General features: G+C 41.9%; 1 protein-coding gene across 8 annotated transcripts in view; it reads left to right on the plus strand.

The window, feature by feature from the left end:
- tenm4 (teneurin transmembrane protein 4) overlaps positions 1-18,159 on the plus strand; it is a 163,804-nt gene that overhangs the window by 78,729 nt on the left and 66,916 nt on the right. For all 8 annotated transcript variants that reach the window (XM_085381075.1, XM_085381074.1, XM_085381076.1 and 5 more), the window contains 5 exons: positions 183-393; positions 3,713-3,814; positions 4,477-4,671; positions 6,179-6,379; positions 9,719-9,904. In XM_085381075.1, the coding sequence (XP_085237201.1) occupies positions 183-393; positions 3,713-3,814; positions 4,477-4,671; positions 6,179-6,379; positions 9,719-9,904 (895 nt within the window). The remainder of the gene's footprint in view (positions 1-182; positions 394-3,712; positions 3,815-4,476; positions 4,672-6,178; positions 6,380-9,718; positions 9,905-18,159) is intronic.

Genomic DNA, 18,159 nt, shown 5'->3' on the forward strand with positions numbered 1-18,159 from the left:
CATCCAGCCACGATGTGCCAAGACTTAACTCAAGCTCCTCTAGAATGATGAGTTATTCATGCAGACCAAATGATGCTCCACTATAAAGAGGGCTGAAAGCACTCAAGTCTCATGTGTCACTCTAATGGTGTGTCTGCGGTCCATCCATCAGTCTTTCTCACTTTCTGTGTTTCTGTCTGCAGTTTGACTTCGTGGAGCTTTTGGATGGGCGGCGGCTCCTGGCTCAAGACATCCATGGTCTGGAGGGGCCTGTGGCTATGCAGCGAAGCCTAGTACCCATCACTACACATGACACAGGCTTTATCCAGTATATGGACACAGGCATCTGGCATTTGGCCATCTACAACGATGGAAAAGAAACTGAAACTGTCTCCTTCCTCACCACTGCCATAGGTGGGTGCCCTGGGCATGACCTGCTGCTAAAACCTGTAATAGCAAACCGTAATCCCTATAATACCAACCAGGAGCGACTTTACCGCAAACAGCACAGACTTGTAGGCCATGAGTCAGAAACACTGAGAGTTTAAGAGCCAAGGAAAGTGCAGGTTAATCAAGGTGAAGCTGAATATTACAAAATCAGGACATCAGTGCTATCCCACCATGCCCCTGAGTAGGGCATTGAGAGATCATAATATCCTCATTACCCTGAGTGTCTTCCAAGCGAATCAGGGGTCCAGCTTCTCAGAACCATTTGCATACAATTCAAAGTATGATTGTACCCTCCTGCTAGTGCCAGTTTTGATCACGATTTGCTCCAATTTCCATCTACTTTCCATATATCATTGTAGGAAAGATGTTTCCCTCCTCTAACTGTGTGGCACGCGGCTGTGTTTCAGACATACGTCCTTCTTTGTGGAGGTGACTTCATTTTGTACACTCCTCTTTGTTCTCCCTAAAGCGCCTTTGATTAGCACTGCTGTATCAAGCAAGGTGTGAGAGGGCCTAAGGTGTCGACTTTCACGGGGATGGCAGCTGGGAGCTGTTCTCACATGCTCTTTAATTAAAAGCTCCTGGGCCAGAGTCCATCTGTGACAGGGGCTGTGCCAGGCAGCAGATCGATGAGAAGCTGTCCTCAACACCAAGTGGAGACAGGCAAGAGATGCACTATGCCCTCCCGCTGTGCCAACAACAGCTGTAATTCAATACTTAATATATGATATGACACAAAAAGGGGGAGTCAGGGCAGTATGTTTACTCGTGCTTATTTCTTCTTGACTGGGTGTGCATGAAGGCCTCCTGTGGTTTACATAAGAGAAAACATAACTAGGTAAGGTAGTCTGGGGTGGGGCGAGAACTCTGTCTCGATTGAGTCGTATTGGAGCTGATCTGCTCACAGGAGCTCAGAGGGAGGCAGAGGGGCCCTTTTTAAAATGGGTCACCGGTTAAGTGCCCTTCAGCAGAAACTGAATCTTACCAACTGCCTCACTTGTATTGAGCCGTGGAGAAATGGAGTTGACCTTCAAGTAGAACAGCCCAGGTATAGAAATATATGTGAACAATATCGAACAGACACACTGAGAAACACCAGCAGCATTGTTTAAAAGACACTAAAAATTAAATTATTTCTGTGTTTCTGACAATGCTCGTAGAGAAAATTTATATATAGATCTTTTTCCTTGCCATCAGTGTACTCTCTATGTGCAGCAAATGAAGGGTTTTCTTGGTGCACATAGCCATGCCATAATACATCTGGGGGGATGGAGCGTCCGTGTCTTTAATCTGGGTTGCTCCTCATTACTTGGCTGTGACTCCATGGCAATGTGAAATGTGTCCCACTGAATGTTTTGTATCACAACCCTCTGGAGCATGAAGCCATTTGTCCCTGCTGCCTGGTGCCAGAAATGCTTCAGCCTAGGCACGGCAAAGCAAAGGGAAGCAAAAACCCAGCACCAGTGTCTTACTCTATGTCCCGTTTAACTCTCCAGCAGAAGTTCTTTCTGTACACAACCACCCATCATCCAAAGGTATTGAGCAACCTTAGAGAGCATGGCAAGTCGCTGATTAAACTTGCCTACTGCGCACTACTCTGTCCTCACCGACTGGAGACCCACACAATAGTTAGCTCCCCTGATATGAAGGGTAATGAATTTCAATGAAGCTCTGCTTGAATCCATGATTTATGCGCTGGCCTATGTTGAGTGTGTGGCTAAGAGATATTCAGGGCCTCCTTTCCATGCTCTCAGAGGAATCAGCCAATAGACATGGGCAATGTGCAGTCTACTAAACTGCAGCATTCAGAACAGGAGCACTCCAGTTCATGATTACTTAATTAAATGTGTATGTTGCAATGTTACAATGTTGCTCACCTATCAAATATCTCTGATATAGATACAATAACCTCTGTTATTGATGCTGGTATTCTAATGTCAGGGTATTGCGTTTGAATATCTCAGAGCCTTTCTTTATGAAAAATAATGGTAACCTATTTGAATCTATTGTATAAAGTGCAAATCTGGAATGTAATTATAAATCTGGGTGGGAATTGTTAATAGCTGGCTTGTAGACATCTATTCCTTTTCCCTAACCTTCAATCACTGCCCTACCTACACTGCTGGTCTCTGTAGCTTTGAGCAAAAAGTCCAAGCCTGCTGCTATAGTTAGATGTTCTTGTTGGAAGCCATCAAAACCCCACCAAAGTGCTGATTGCCTCAACCATGCCAGAGGATAGTTTCTCCTGCATCCCTTCACTAACACAAAATGGCAAAGGCAAGCCTGCAGCACATTAGATATCCGCAGCATTTCCCTGCTCGCTGCCTCCTCCTCCTCCTTTTTGCTGTATCTCTGGTCTGCCTGTATCTCTTTCTCCCTCCTCTCTTTGTCTTTTTTTTTCCTCGGTCTTGCATTGCATCCTCAGTGATGATTGACTCTCCAGAGTAAAGGGAAGCTGAATCCATGGCTCACATTTCTAGCCATTTGTGGAGCACAAGAGATTCTTTGTTCTGTAAGTTTTGCCTCAGAGTTTCTGCTGCCTGAAGGCAATGGACAAGATTGAATATTTTTCAGCACCATTTCAGGCTTAATTCAGTGAGCATTGTGCTTCAGATTCCTGCTGCTGTCTGCAGAGATCAGTGGTCAGTCTTATTTCTAATAAAAGCAAGTGCCGGGACATGGTTCTGTAGCACAAATAACTGTTTTGCCAATTAATTTGATTTTGTTAGAGGGATTGCTAGAGGAAAGCTTGGAAAGAGTGTGCGTGCTTTGCTGATTGTTTGCATCAAAGTGCCTCAGTTTAAAGCCATACAGTTAATTGCAATGGCCACGTCCAAACACTGCATGCAAAATGTAAATGACAGTGTAATTTATAAGAAAAACTTACAGTGTAAAACTGAGATCACAGAATAACTCACGATGCCGTCAGATTTACCAGTCACAGCAGATAAATGCGGGTTCCAGAGTTGCAGACACTGTGCCATAAAAGAGTTAATTAGGCAGCTAGTACATGTGGTACTTAAGAGACTTTAATTCCTTTGTAACTTTTCGTAGAAGCCTGAATAATTAGAACTTGTACCCTTTTAGTGAAAGCTCATATTTGTTGTGAAACATTAGTAACACTCAAAATGTTTTGCATTGAAAAAGAAATGTTGACAGGATTGGATCCTCCATGCTTATGACTGTCATTAGCAAAGGGATAATAATCAACCCAAAGAAAATGAGTGGGAGGAAAATTGTTTTTCAAACCACATTACTCAATCTTTTGATTGCTCTCTTGCAGACTCTATTGATGACTGTCCCAGTAACTGCTTTGGGAACGGTGACTGTATTGCTGGAACATGTCACTGCTTTTTAGGATTCAAAGGACCTGACTGTGGGCGAGGTGAGTCACTATCTCACTCATGTTACCTCTGTTAATCATTCAGATGCATTTTCCAATTTATATTCTCTGCATGGCTCGAACAAAACAATTTTACTCCACAATTGCTTTAGTTGTACTTAAGACCTGTTTTATTTAATTAGGCAGTAATACTCGAAATGGTTCAGTACTCATACTGGAGTATTGGGTTGCATATGAAAGAACTCTATAAAAAGCTTTAGATTATAGGGCTAGTATTCACTCATTCTTTCAATTATTAAAGAAAGGCTCTATTAGTTTTTCTCCACATAAAAACAAATTCAGGCAGCGTGTTAGAATGATGGTAGGTTGTTTTTGTTACCTCTTTACACATACTGAACTGCCATCTGTTATCCATGTGTTGATCAGCACCATGCCTGACACTTTAATTCAGCTAATTTTTGTTCTTATGTTTTTTACCAGCCATTGTTAAGACGTTAGATATTTGTTGGCTGCTTTTGTTAGAATATATGGCACATCTGCTCTAGATGCCAAGGTACAGTCGTTTGTGCTAAATAATATTTACCAGACAGGACACCCTTTAACATTTTGGTCATTGTCAGAGCGAGGCTTTAACAAACACTCACTATTCTTTGTGCATGAAGAAGTCCATTCAGATGGATGTATGCTGTCTGCTCTTTTCAAAGCTGCCTGTCCAGTGCTGTGCAGTGGGAATGGTCAATACCTAAAAGGTCGCTGCATGTGTCACAGCGGCTGGAAGGGCTCGGAGTGTGACGTTCCCACCAACCAGTGCATTGACATCACTTGCAGCAACCACGGGATCTGTATAGTCGGGACCTGTATCTGCAACCCTGGCTACAAGGGGGAAAACTGTGAAGAAGGTGATTGTTTTAATATGTCATGGTTATGTATCCTAAACTAATAAAATCCTACATAATGTGGCTGCTGTAACCGCCATCTTAGCCTGTTAGTGCTTGACATTTTACTCATAATGGGAATGGCTATTAAGTTGGTATGGCTTACAGTCTGTTGAGTAGTAAAGACAGGACATCCTCTATGAAGAGCATTATAGCCATAACAGTTCATAATCCGCATCCTAGGTGACTTTTCCTGTATAAATCATGGCTATAAGGCATTATGTTAATGGAAACAGTCCATTTATTGTCTGAAATTCTGAAAAAAAGTCTGATGTTAATCTTCTGGGAACTTCAGATTCATCCTTTGCTGGATAAGGCTTGACCAGATAAGATTGAAGGAGCCATTGTGTTTGTCAGCTCTTGAAGGCTCTCATTTCAAGATGAAAAATGGACCCTGGGAGTTTGATAAATGGGGGTTTCTGACATCCATAGGCCCCCATTCTATTTTAGGTGGAGCGTTAGCCATAAGGAGTGGAGGGGAATGTGGACGAGAGCCCTTTAACATTTTTACCTTTCTTCCATATGACCTTCAGCCACAATGATTAATTGCCAGGAGAGAGTTTCTTGTCAGTTAGCCTCTGATCTTTGTGCCTTGTGCCCAAACCATCTGCTAAGAGGCAAGAGATCCTGTTTGTCTTACTATAACAGCCTTTATAGCCATTTATGTCATGGTAAAGGGGAGCTGTCATGCCGTGGCCTACAGCTCACAGTGACTAGATATTGCTCGTGCTTGGTGCCCGTTTGCCATCTGTGTGTACCATGTAAATATTGTTTGGTAGAAAAAAAACATTAATATTCTGATCATACTCTCCCACAACTCTTGTTCCTTTCAAAGTGAACACTCATTTAGCACGTCAAGGGAAGGCATTAATTTGATATTTGTTGACTAATTGAACTTGTACGGTGTGCACTGAGACAGTGTACAAAAGCCACTGCATGGGAAGCAAATGCAAACTCTTCAAACTGTCTAGAAACTAGAGTTGACTATCTAGTTTTGCCTAGAGGTCTGGCTGTTGCCCCAGGCTTTCCTTACCATTCCTGTAGATTCTGTTAATGGTTTTGGTTTATTCAGATTTGAATTATGCATTATGGTGGCTTTGATTTGTGAGAAACATGCTCTTATTAAACAGCCTTCGCTCTCTGAGAGGATTTTTTGCTGTGAGATAATGGGAGGGTGCCAGCACAAGCATGGGCAGTACCTGTAGTTTTGTGCCATGAGACATACTGTGAAAACAGCCATTTAATTAGCTTCTCTGTAAATCTTGTCACTGATTTTTGAAAAAAAGATGGACCTCCTTGAATAATTTACCCCCATTGGACACAAGCTAAGCTGAGTGCATCTGCAGCTGAACTGCAGCCTATTCCAGTTGCCATTGTACTTTGGCTCAAATAGAGATGCCAGGTTGCCTCTGAAAGAGAGAAACAGCAGGTGACTAGTGTGTCTAACACTCTCTCTTTGGAACCTTTTTAGTGGACTGCCTGGATCCAACATGCTCAGGCCGAGGGGTTTGCGTCCAGGGAGAGTGTCACTGCTTTGTCGGGTGGGGAGGGCCAGGATGTGAGAGCCCTAGGGCCTCCTGCATGGACCAGTGCTCTGGACACGGAGCTTTCCTGGCAGACACAGGAACCTGCAGCTGTGATCCCAACTGGACAGGCCATGACTGTGCTACAGGTGAGTACTTCACTCAAAACAGAGTAAATATTGGCGAAAGCCCTTCTCACAGGCCAGTGCTGATTTAACTCTGATTAGCAAGTTAAAAAAAAAAAGCAGTGCATCCACAGAAAATGTTGCCTTCAGTTCAGTTCAGTTAAATGTTTCTTAGTGTGGAATATGAGCAGGACATACACAATTATTAATGTAGCTTTTCAAAGACATAGAGAAAAAACAAAATGTAAATACTGAAGTAGTTTATTACTTATATCTTGGCATCTGGTCAGCACTGTGAGTGAATAAGGTAGCACGCGTTTAGTAGCTAATATAATTATAGGTGATATGTATAATAATTTTCAGGTTTAATGGATCACAACAACAAAATACCTTGACATCTCTTTTAGTGTACCTTTGGTAATTGCTTTTATCCTTTCAGAGGTAAATATTTGTTACTTTCTTTAAAGAAAATGGCTCACATAAAAGCCATAATTATTCTCATCAGTGATCAGTAGGAGGTCCTTCGATGGCTATCAGATTCTTTTGATTTGGTTCTAAATGTAATTCTCTTACAAATGGTTGTAGTTGTAGAAAAAAGAAAGACAGATAACAGAGATGTTGTCAGAGCCATGATCTAATGCAAGTTTTCGCTCTTTTTTGAGTTCTGGATTTCTTTACATCAGTGCATTGGTTCACAGCTGACTTTTTTCCTGCTCTGAAGCGTTGTTCCTATTGCGTTCATCTCGTCCATGGGGAATTGTTATTCAAAGTGTAGAAACAGCATATGATACAGTTTCATAGCTAGAATATACCTTCTACAGGATGTAAGCACGAAAAAAAGGTTTTGTGTTTTTTACAATATAGGTTACAAGTAGATTCTTAAAGTGCCGCGAAACATAGGTAACATCAGATTTGCACTCTGAGAAGTCTAACCAAATTCACATTAGAGGAAAAAAAATTTTTTTTTGTCTAAACATGAAGAATTTAAAAATTCACTCGACATATAAATGTGTTTATATTTGTTGACTGTATTTGTAGCAGATGGACGTTTCAGAGAGCTCCAGCTCAAATTTGTTTATACAGGGACCAGAACAATTTTCAGTATTTTCATTTGCACACAATTTGGATCCTCAGAAAATATTTTTGAAAAGACTATTTTAATACACCAGTCGCTTTGCTTCATGAATCCTTTTATATTCTTGGCAGACGCAATGACCTATTAGGTAATCCTGAGGATTTTAAGGGGAAATGGGCAGTTAGTCTGAGTTTGCCTCACAGAGAAAAAAAGCTCTGCAAATGATGATGAGCTGGCTTTTTATTCTCCTTTATCCTGCTCATTGTAGAGTTTTCTGTGGTCTAATACGACACTAAGCTTGGTGGTAGGGCAGTATAGTTGGCACCGATAACCTTTCAGACATGGCAAAGAAAAAGATGGAAAGCTTTCGATACATTTTTCAAGATTCTTTATCGCCTCTTGCACTATTCTTTTAAGTCAGAAACTCGTTTTCTCGTGTTGCTTTGGGACAGTACAGCCTAGGTGAGCACGGCTGGTATAATGCTGTTAGTAGCCATAAAACAATGCCTGAGGTTTTATGTCCTTTAATATGTGTGTTTTTATGCCATTTTTGCTATTCCTCCACCCAGAGGAAAGTTTGTTTACTCTGTCCTTTAGTGCAAATGGTAACTGCCATCATGGGAATGGGGGTATTTCTCACTGAGGGCTCCTCTGGCCACAGATAATGAGGGTTTGCCTGCAGGCTGTAATTGGATCTTTATCATGTTAAAGGTTTCTACTTTGTTCCAAGTGAACAGTTGTCTCACAGTCAGTTTGAGTCTGTTTTCTCTGACCACTGTGTGTTGTAGTAACTGGTTGAGTTTATGGGAGAGGGGGGGATTGTGTGTGGGGGGTTTTTTTTCCGCATTTTTCTTGATTTTTTAAAAAAAATATTGTGTTCTTGAGCTCAATCACTGTTGTTTACTAATGTTCACTATGCTCATTACTACTTCCTTCTTAACTGTAATATTTTTCAGAGGACGTAGAAGGTGTAGTTTGACAGAAAATATTGTATTCATAAAATGATTTATAAGCTCTAACTATTCCGTGTTTGCATGTGATTTCCGTTTGTTTGTATGTTGGTGTGCATAAGCAGCCTGTCAGGCACTAATACTGCCAGCACACTTTACCTAGAAATCAAAAGTCAGATGGAAAATCAGCATTTGCATACTTTGTGCTGAGCTGTAATTAGCAGAAGAGAGTGATTCTGATAAAAGCTTTTTAAGCTGGTAATGCCATGTTATGGTTTGTGGCTGAAAATACCACTCTGATTTAATTTGTAACAATGGCAAAATAGGCACTGTAAAGGCGGTAATTGACTTATTACAAGATTTTACCTCCAGTTTGGTCCCCTGTGGTCAAATTTGAATTGGCTTGGCTAATAAGCCAGGAATACATGGCTATTGTTCATCGTTGCCCATACTGCTAAGCCCCTTTTATTACAAAGTAGTTAATAAAGAGGTTAACATTTCAATGAGATTCATAAGTAATCTGTCAGCGTTTAATTTCTTTCAGCTTTCAGCTTGTCATACTCTCCCTCGAGTTCATGTGATGAGGGTAATGTCCCAGGCTCTATCACACCCAGTCAGGGAGGTCTTTCAGCTGCCACACAATAGCATCAGCCAGGCTTTACAGCAGCACTGTCTTTCAGTCTCCTTCATTGCGTCAGTGTACTTCTTCCTCTCGTGTGCAGCACTTAGAGAAAATGAAGAAGAAAACCCCCCCCACCAAAAACCAGTGTATTCATATCCTCTGCTTCAAATCATTTTGTGGAATCTTGCCTCCTTCCTGTAGACCACAGTAGAACATGTTGCAAAGCTTTGACCGCTTCGTGTACAAGAAGGGACATAACGTTTACAGTTTAATCAAAATGGCAGAAGTGACATTGTTGCCATTTCTACAAAAAGTTTCAGCTGAGCATTTTTTCCTCTTCACGCCTTTTGTAGCACAAAAAGCTAAATTTACAAAAGAGGAGAAGAGGAGAGGAAAAGAATAAGTCTGCTAAGGCTGCCACAATCCTTGTCTTTTCTTGGTAATGGACTTATTAGATTTGTATTGTCAAAAAGGATTGCCCCTTATGAGGTGCAGGAATTTCTTTTCAGCTGCCATCAGACAAGGTAGTGGAGCGTGGCTGCCTTTCCTTGACAATAAATTCTGGATTTGTCTTTTTTTCACCCTTGTCGCCTTGTCCCATCACCGCCTTGTCTTCCCTTTTCCATCCCACTTCCACCTCCCCCCCTCCTTTTCTTTCTTTCTGTCTTCCCCCCACTCTCTTTTTTTGTCCCTTTCTATTTCTCTGTATCCCACAGAGATTTGTGCATCGGACTGTGGTGGTCATGGCATTTGTGTTTCGGGCACCTGCCGCTGTGACGATGGCTGGATGGGCACTGGGTGTGACCAGAGGGCGTGTCACCCACGCTGCAACGAACATGGCACTTGTAAGGACGGCAAATGCGAATGCAGTCCGGGTTGGAACGGAGAACACTGCACTATTGGTAAGATGGGAATAGGTTTTGGGTTTGGTTGGGGCGGGTGGTGTCTCTGTGTTTGGGAGGGGTTTGGGAGGCCAACAAAGGCAAAGACTGACATTCTGCCTGCCTATGTGAAGGGAAGGGTCTAGGTGGAGAAGAGTGGGAAAAGCATGCTTAATTGAATTTGTGCAACTCAGTAAAGCATGAACAGGTTTACTCAAGGATCTGAAGCTTGCCTTCATGCATTTTAATGTGGGAATGTGCTAAGGTGTCCTTTCATTTTACTCATCCTTTTCCTCATCTTTTTCTTTGCTCCCTTTCCGTTTACTATTAATTTCAAATGCTTACATGTGAGTCATTGTGAGTAGGTCAACCACTGCTTTTCGCTGTGTTTATGCTAGCGATTGTTCCCCTCCAAACACTTGCAAAGTAAGGTTTTCAAAACCTTGACTGAATGTCAAGAGCTTTCCTGAAAACCTTGGCTCACATAAGCCAGTAGAAAGTTCAGCCTACTAGAGTCATTATATGCTGTGTATTTTGCAGTGGTTCTATGCTAGGAATAGTTCATGGATTGATCATTTTGGTATAGTTTTTGTATTTTTGGGGGTGAAAAAAGAAAACAGTTTATAATTAAAAAGAGCAGCATGGTCTACACAACACTTTAGATTGAAAATGTGCTTTCAGCATGTTTGCTTTGATGGAGGTGGCACTCCCGCTGTGAGCATTTTGTGAGCATTTTTCTGTCACCGGGAAATGGTGACTGCAGTAATATGCAAACATCAAAGTGCCCCCAAGTTGTTATCATAACTAAGCAGTAGTTGACCTCTGTTTGTGACCTGTCCTCTTTGTTTCACATGCCCTTGTTTGACAGGATGGCATGAAGATAATTTAGTTCTGCTGTTGGATTTCTGAGGTTTGACAGTTTCAGTTTAACTTGAGGTCATTAAGAGAAGTGTTTTAATGCAGTTAGCTTTCTGATATTTCTGATATTTTGTGTCAACGCTGTCAAACCTCTATTAAACATTGGAGAAAATCCACAGGATATGCTATGTGATGTCTGCTTTGCAAGACTGCAACTTTGGCATTCTGTGTTCATGTATGGATGCATCTCTTCTCTTCTCTTCTCTTGATAATATTGGATAAGCTATTTGAATGGATTTATAGAGCTATATAAAAGATGTACCAATCAATTGACCACAGACTGCAATTGGCTGGCAGCCTGGACCGGTGACCAGCCAGTTAGTCTCATATAAGTCTGATTACAAGTGGATCCACTTCATGCATGGATAACACAGCCCGACAGACACGCTAACATGTCATTAGTGTGTGTCTGTGGCCATAAGCAAGTTTTTTTTCTGATTATTGTGGAAGACGCAAAATTCACCAAAACTTTGTAGCAATAAACGTGACACTAGCTAGACTGAAGCCAGCAGACTAAGTAAGAGTCTCAGTATGAGTAGTGAAAATATCTAAGCCGTTAACATGAAAATTATGGAGATGGGTAAAAAACAGAAAAGGGTTGATGCCCTGTTATCTAGTAATAAACTTTCTGAAAAATAAAGTAAGTAATTTAAATCTAAATCTATACATATTAAATACAATTGTATATGCTGTAATATAAACCTGTTGCAACTGCTTTTTGTTTATTAAGGTAAAATATCTCGGGTAGAGGTGGGTGTACTGCAGAAAGCGCACCTCTGTCCAGTAGCACACTTTATTTTCACTTGTTTAACTTAAAGAAAATTCTGTGACTTAACTTCTGTTGGGGGAAATGTAAAGTTTAATTGTTTAATTATTCAAACCTAATTTTACATTGACAAAAACTTAATTTGTGCAAGTATGTGCTGTCAGTTATAGTTTTCAGGAAAAGAAAGTACTATGCGCTAGTATTCTAGCACTTTTTATATTTACTCCATGTTTACTTCAGTGCTGTTGCAGAAACAAATGTCTCAGTGGTATACAGTATGACACATTCATCTAAACGGAACTACCAAACGGAGTATGTGTTAAAATAAGGTCCGCAGCAGTCAGCTTTGTGTTACTAATATAGGAATAGAATTAAACTAAAGCTCTGTCACTGTTTGCTGACAGCTGTTACTGATCAAGGTGCCAAATGGACAAAGATCTTTTTTTCTCACAGCAGTCTCATGCATATTTTGAACCAGGGCTGCATGAGCCTCGACTCAGTTTGTGAATGTTTTATACACTGGCTTTACATTATTGATGGGGCTTTTATAAGTGCCATATTGAGATCCCCACTGAACAAGAATATTCTTCCATGTCATCCATTTAGAAGCTAAAGATCTCGATTTGAATCAATTTTCATTATCGAGAGCTCCGCGTTGGCCTCGAGTCTCAAGCTGTGGAGCACAGGAGATCCGATTTGGCCCGTGCGCTGGCAAAGCCTCTGGCGACCTTATCATATATAGAGGTGTTTGAAAATTAAAAGCACCGTTTGTTGAACATCCTGACCTCCTGTGCAATATCGCTTAAGAGATTTAAGGGAAGTAACGTGCGCATCAATCATGTTGCCTTTTAAACACTCCCCTGAGACGTTCTGCCGATCTCAGCAGTTACTAAATAGTGACAGATTTCACTTTTTTATCCTTTTGCTCGCTTCCTCTGACTCTTTCTCACTTTCATTCTCTTTCTCTGTGTTCCACAACTTTCCCTGCCTTTTTTCCATTTCCATCTCTCTCCTCTGTGTTGGTTCGTATTTGTTGTGTTGCTTGTAGTGCGTGCATGTAATGCTTCACGTCAGCATTTTTCGTCTTTTTTAATTACCTTTTGTACTGTAAACTAACACATTGCCTTGCTGTCCTGTCATGGAAGTGGCACTGTTCAGACCTCCCTTATATGTCCTGTCTTTTATCTCCCAAGCTCACTATCTGGATAAGGTAGTGAAAGGTATGGCATTCCTCCTTCCTTCTATTTTGGCCTCCTCCCATTGTAAATCCAGCCAGCATTAACAAATCATATGCACACACCATGCTTTTCCCCTACATTGACATATGCAAACACTATGCACTTCTTGTTCAACTCATTCTTAAGATCCCACATCTCCCATCAACTTTTATTTTACCATATTGTCACACAGTAATCTCCACTTAGCACTTTCGCACCTGGTTAGTGAATTTATGGGGCTTTCTTTATGTGTTGAGTAATTGGTGTGCTTGTATCCTTTCTTTCTCAATTGGGGGATGTTGGGAAAGGGCCTTTATAACCTGTGCCATGCATTATGAATGAGCATGCAGCTGTGAGAGGGGCCTGATAGGTGCTGAGGCCGCATCCTCTCTAATTAAAAGAGTTCAGAATCAGAATCAGAATGGGTTTATTGCCAGATGTTGAGGTTTACAACATTAGGAAATTGCTGCGGTGCTTCAGTGCAGACAATAAGAATGGTCTGGTTGGTGCTGGGTAAGCAGGGGGTACAGGCTTTGTTGCAGCCCTGCCTTCCTGCCTCCAGCTACCCTTCTTGCTCTCACTGCGTCCTTGGTAATGGACCACCTGGCATAGGATGGTCTGCCAGAGGAGGTCTTCGAACACTTGCAAGCTCACGTTTGGAGCTGTTTCAGGAAGGATTGGGTAGAGCTCAGCACGGACTCCTCTCTGAAAGGCATGCCAATTAAGTTGAAGTGGTGCCAATTGAAAGTGTATTTTTATTTATCCCTCTAATAAACATTGTGAGCTTTCTAATCATCTGTCTCTACTGGTTTAACCGCAGTTGTTTTGTCCATTTGTTCAGTAATAACACAAGAAATGACCGAAAGTGCCTGGACACAAGGCTTCAGTGCAAAATCTTGTTAGGGCCCGAGCACTGACAGTGCGAAGGCCCTATTGTAATTGCTCTGTTTATTAGGGCCCGAGCACTGATAGTGCGAAGGCCCTATTGTAATTGCTCTGTTTATTATTATTATTATTATTATTTCGGCAAATGAATTGGCCGTTTGAGGGCCTAAACATGCTCGAAAACTCATGAAATTTTGCACACGCGTCAGGTCTGGTGAAAATTTACGTATTTTAATGTTCTCAGACATGGCCAGGGAAAATTAGCTCAGTAGCGCCACCTAGAAAAATGAAAAACGCGAGCCCCCGGTATGGGTATGACCTACATGTTTGAAAGTCGGTACACCTATATAATGTTCAGAGTCGAACAAAAAAGTCTATTATGGCAATGTCCTAAACCCAACAGGAAGTCCGCCATTTTGGATTGAAGGTGACATTTTGGCTCTGATTTTACCATTTCCATGCCTCGAACTTTGACGAACTCCTCCTTGGGGTTTGATTTCATAACCTTCATATTTGGTCAGTGCCAACTACACCCTTGTGCCATGTTAAATTGCGGAGCTTTTGAGTTTTCACAATACTATGAGGCCGTGGCGCCATGGCGAATTTCGATGACTCGCCATGAAAATCTTATTGCCTCTCATTTTGTCATACATGTTCCGATCTGGACCAAAGAGCACACATATGATAAGGCTCCACCCCTGAACATATTTCAACTGCCATATTTGACATCAAGGACAGCGCCACCTAGTGGGAACAGGAAATGTCATGTTTTACACTTTGGGGTACAGTATAGTGATGGGTGACATCTGCAGCCTCAAATTTCTCCAGGAAAGCCTTAAGGAGTTGGTCTTGGGTTACAGTGAAAACTGTGACTTTTCGCAAAAGGGTGTGACCCCAGCAGCATGGCGAACTTTGATGTCACGCCATGAATAAACAAATTAGTATAACTCAATGAAATCCAGTCTGATCAGTACCAGACTTTACAGGCATGATGGCAGACCCGCCCTGAACAGATTGATGTGCCCATTGTCGGAAATACGGACAGCGCCACCTAATGGCAACAGGAAATGTCATGGCTTTAATTTTGTTGTACTGATTTTCACAGGTTCATCGTGGCCACCTCAAAAGCGGTGAATATCAACATCAGTCCCTCGTGATGCTTCAGTGCAAAAATTGTGACTTTAAACTGAACGGCGCACCCTGGTGGCAACGCGGTTCACCATGAAAGATGAAGTGGCTTTTGAGGGGCTTGGAAAGTTTATAGAGGCTTGAAATTTGGCACACACCTCCAAATGGATGAAGGCATTGTTGTTATGTAACCATTTTCCTTGAATAGCGCAAAATGGCTCCACAGCGCCCCCTACAATATTTCAAAACATCAGCCCCTGCTCTGTGTTTCATCTATGAGTCTGACACTTGGTAAGCTTGTGTAAGATATCAAGATGTACAAAAAAGTCTCTTGGAGCAATATCCCAAATCCAACAGGAAGTCAGCCATTTTAAAATTAATGTGTAATTTTGATGACATTTTCCCCCCTTTTCAGGCTTCATACTTTGACGAACTCCTCCAAGGGATTTCATCATATTGAAGCATTCTTCAGTGTGTAGAATCTAAAGACCTTTGTGATGTTAAATTGCGAAGCTTTTTCCGTTCAGGGAAACGGGGTGGTCATGGCGGCACGTAGAGTTTCAATCACTCGCAAAAAGCAGTAATCTGCTGTCACTAAAAAACACAATGTCCAATCTCTCCCAAAGGTCGCAGGTGTGATGAGACTCGAGCTTGGAAATGTTTGGTATGCTATTTGTCAATAATGGTTAGAGCGCCACCTAGTGGCATGACTATAATCCTGGTTGAATAAGATGAAATGTTAGCTGGTGATTAAAAGCATGAAATCCATCAATGTGACATCACATCGGACGTGCCGGTTTGAGGTGTTGGCAGTGGCTCAACGTGCCGGGGGTGCGAGGGCCCTCATAACGCTGCTTGCAGCTTTAATTAGGGCCCGAGCACTGATAGTGCGAAGGCCCTATTGTAATTGCTCTGTTTATTATTAGGGCCCGAGCACTGACAGTGCGAAGGCCCTATTGTAATTGCTCTGTTTATTATTATTATTATTATTATTATTTCGGCAAATGAATTGGCCGTTTGAGGGCCTAAACATGCTCGAAAACTCATGAAATTTTGCACACGCGTCAGGTCTGGTGAAAATTTACGTATTTTAATGTTCTCAGACATGGCCAGGGAAAATTAGCTCAGTAGCGCCACCTAGAAAAATGAAAAACGCGAGCCCCCGATATGGGTATGACCTACATGTTTGAAAGTCGGTACACCTATATAACGTTCAGAGTCGAACAAAAAAGTCTATTATGGCAATGTCCTAAACCCAACAGGAAGTCCGACATTTTGGATTGAAGGTGACATTTTGGCTCTGATTTTACCGTTTCCATGCCTCGAACTTTAACGAACTCCTCCTTGGGGTTTGATTTCATAACCTTCATATTTGGTCAGTGCCAACTACACCCTTGTGCCATGTTAAATTGCGGAGCTTTTGAGTTTTCACAATACCATGAGTCCGTGGCGCCACGGCGAATTTCGATGACTCGCCATGAAAATCTTATTGCCTCTCATTTTGTCATACATTTTCTGACCTTGACCAAAGTGAACACATATGATAAGGCTCCACCCCTGAACATATTTCAACTGCCATATTTGACATCAAGGACAGCGCCACCTAGTGGGAACAGGAAATGTCATGTTTTACACTTTGGGGTACAGTATAGTGATGGGTGACATCTGCAGCCTCAAATTTCTCCAGGAAAGCCTTAAGGAGTTGGTCTTGGGGTACAGTGAAAACTGTGAGTTTTCGCAAAAGGGTGTGACCCCAGCAGCATGGCGAACTTTGATGTCACGCCATGAAGAAACAAATTAGTATAACTCCATGAAATCCAGTCTGATTAGTACCAGACTTTACAGGCATGATGTCACACCCGCCCTGAACAGATTGATGTGCCCATTGTCGGAAATACGGACAGCGCCACCTAGTGGCAACAGGAAATGTCATGGCTTTAACTTTGTTGTACTGATTTTCACAGGTTGATCGTGGCCACCTCAAAAGCGGTGAATATCACCATCAGTCCCTCGTGATGCTTCAGTGCAAAAATTGTGACTTTAAACTGAACGGCGCACCCTAGTGGCAACGCGGTTCATCATGAAAGATGAAGTGGCTTTTGAGGGGCTTGGAAAGTTTATAGAGGCTTGAAATTTGGCACACACCTCCAAATGGATGAAGGCATTGTTGTTATGTAACCATTTTCCTTGAATAGCGCAAAATGGCTCCACAGCGCCCCCTACAATATTTCAAAACATCAGCCCCTGCTCTGTGTTTCATCTATGAGTCTGACACTTGGTAAGCTTGTGTAAGATATCAAGATGTACAAAAAAGTCTCTTGGAGCAATATCCCAAATCCAACAGGAAGTCAGCCATTTTAAAATTAATGTGTAATTTTGATGACATTTTCCCCCCTTTTCAGGCCTCATACTTTGACGATCTCCTCCAAGGGATTTCATCATATTGAAGCATTCTTCAGTGTGTAGAATCTAAAGACCTTTGTGATGTTAAATTGCGAAGCTTTTTCCGTTCAGGGAAACGGGGTGGTCATGGCGGCACGTAGAGTTTCAATCACTCGCAAAAAGCAGTAATCTGCTGTCACTAAAAACACAATGTCCAATCTCTCCCAAAGGTCGCAGGTGTGATGAGACTCGAGCTTGGAAATGTTTGTTATGCTATTTGTCAATAATGGTTAGAGCGCCACCTAGTGGCATGACTATAATCCTGGTTGAATAAGATGAAATGTTAGCTGGTGATTAAAAGCATGAAATCCATCAATGTGACATCACATCGGACGTGCCGGTTTGAGGTGTTGGCAGTGGCTCGACGTGCCGGGGGTGCGAGGGCCCTCATAACGCTGCTTGCAGCTTTAATTATTATTATTATTATTATTTCGGCAAATGAATTGGCCGTTTGAGGGCCTAAACATGCTCGAAAACTCATGAAATTTTGCACACGCGTCAGGTCTGGTGAAAATTTACGTATTTTAATGTTCTCAGACATGGCCAGGGAAAATTAGCTCAGTAGCGCCACCTAGAAAAATGAAAAACGCGAGCCCCCGGTATGGGTATGGCCTACAGGTTTGAAAGTCGGTACACCTGTATAACGTTCAGAGTCGAACAAAAAAGTCTATTATGGCAATGTCCTAAACCCAACAGGAAGTCCGCCATTTTGGATTGAAGGTGACATTTTGGCTCTGATTTTACCGTTTCCATGCCTTGTACTTTAACGAACTCCTCCTTGGGATTTGGTCGTATAAGCTTCAAATTTGGACAGTGTCAACTACACCCTTGTGCCATGTTAAATTGCGGAGCTTTTGAGTTTTCACAATACTATGAGGCCGTGGCGCCATGGCGAATTTCGATGACTCGCCATGAAAATC

Source organism: Rhamphochromis longiceps, linkage group LG14 (assembly GCF_057381845.1).
Source record: "Rhamphochromis longiceps isolate RC_006_pf linkage group LG14, R_longiceps_female_GT1.1, whole genome shotgun sequence".
Classification (NCBI taxonomy): domain Eukaryota; kingdom Metazoa; phylum Chordata; class Actinopteri; order Cichliformes; family Cichlidae; genus Rhamphochromis; species Rhamphochromis longiceps.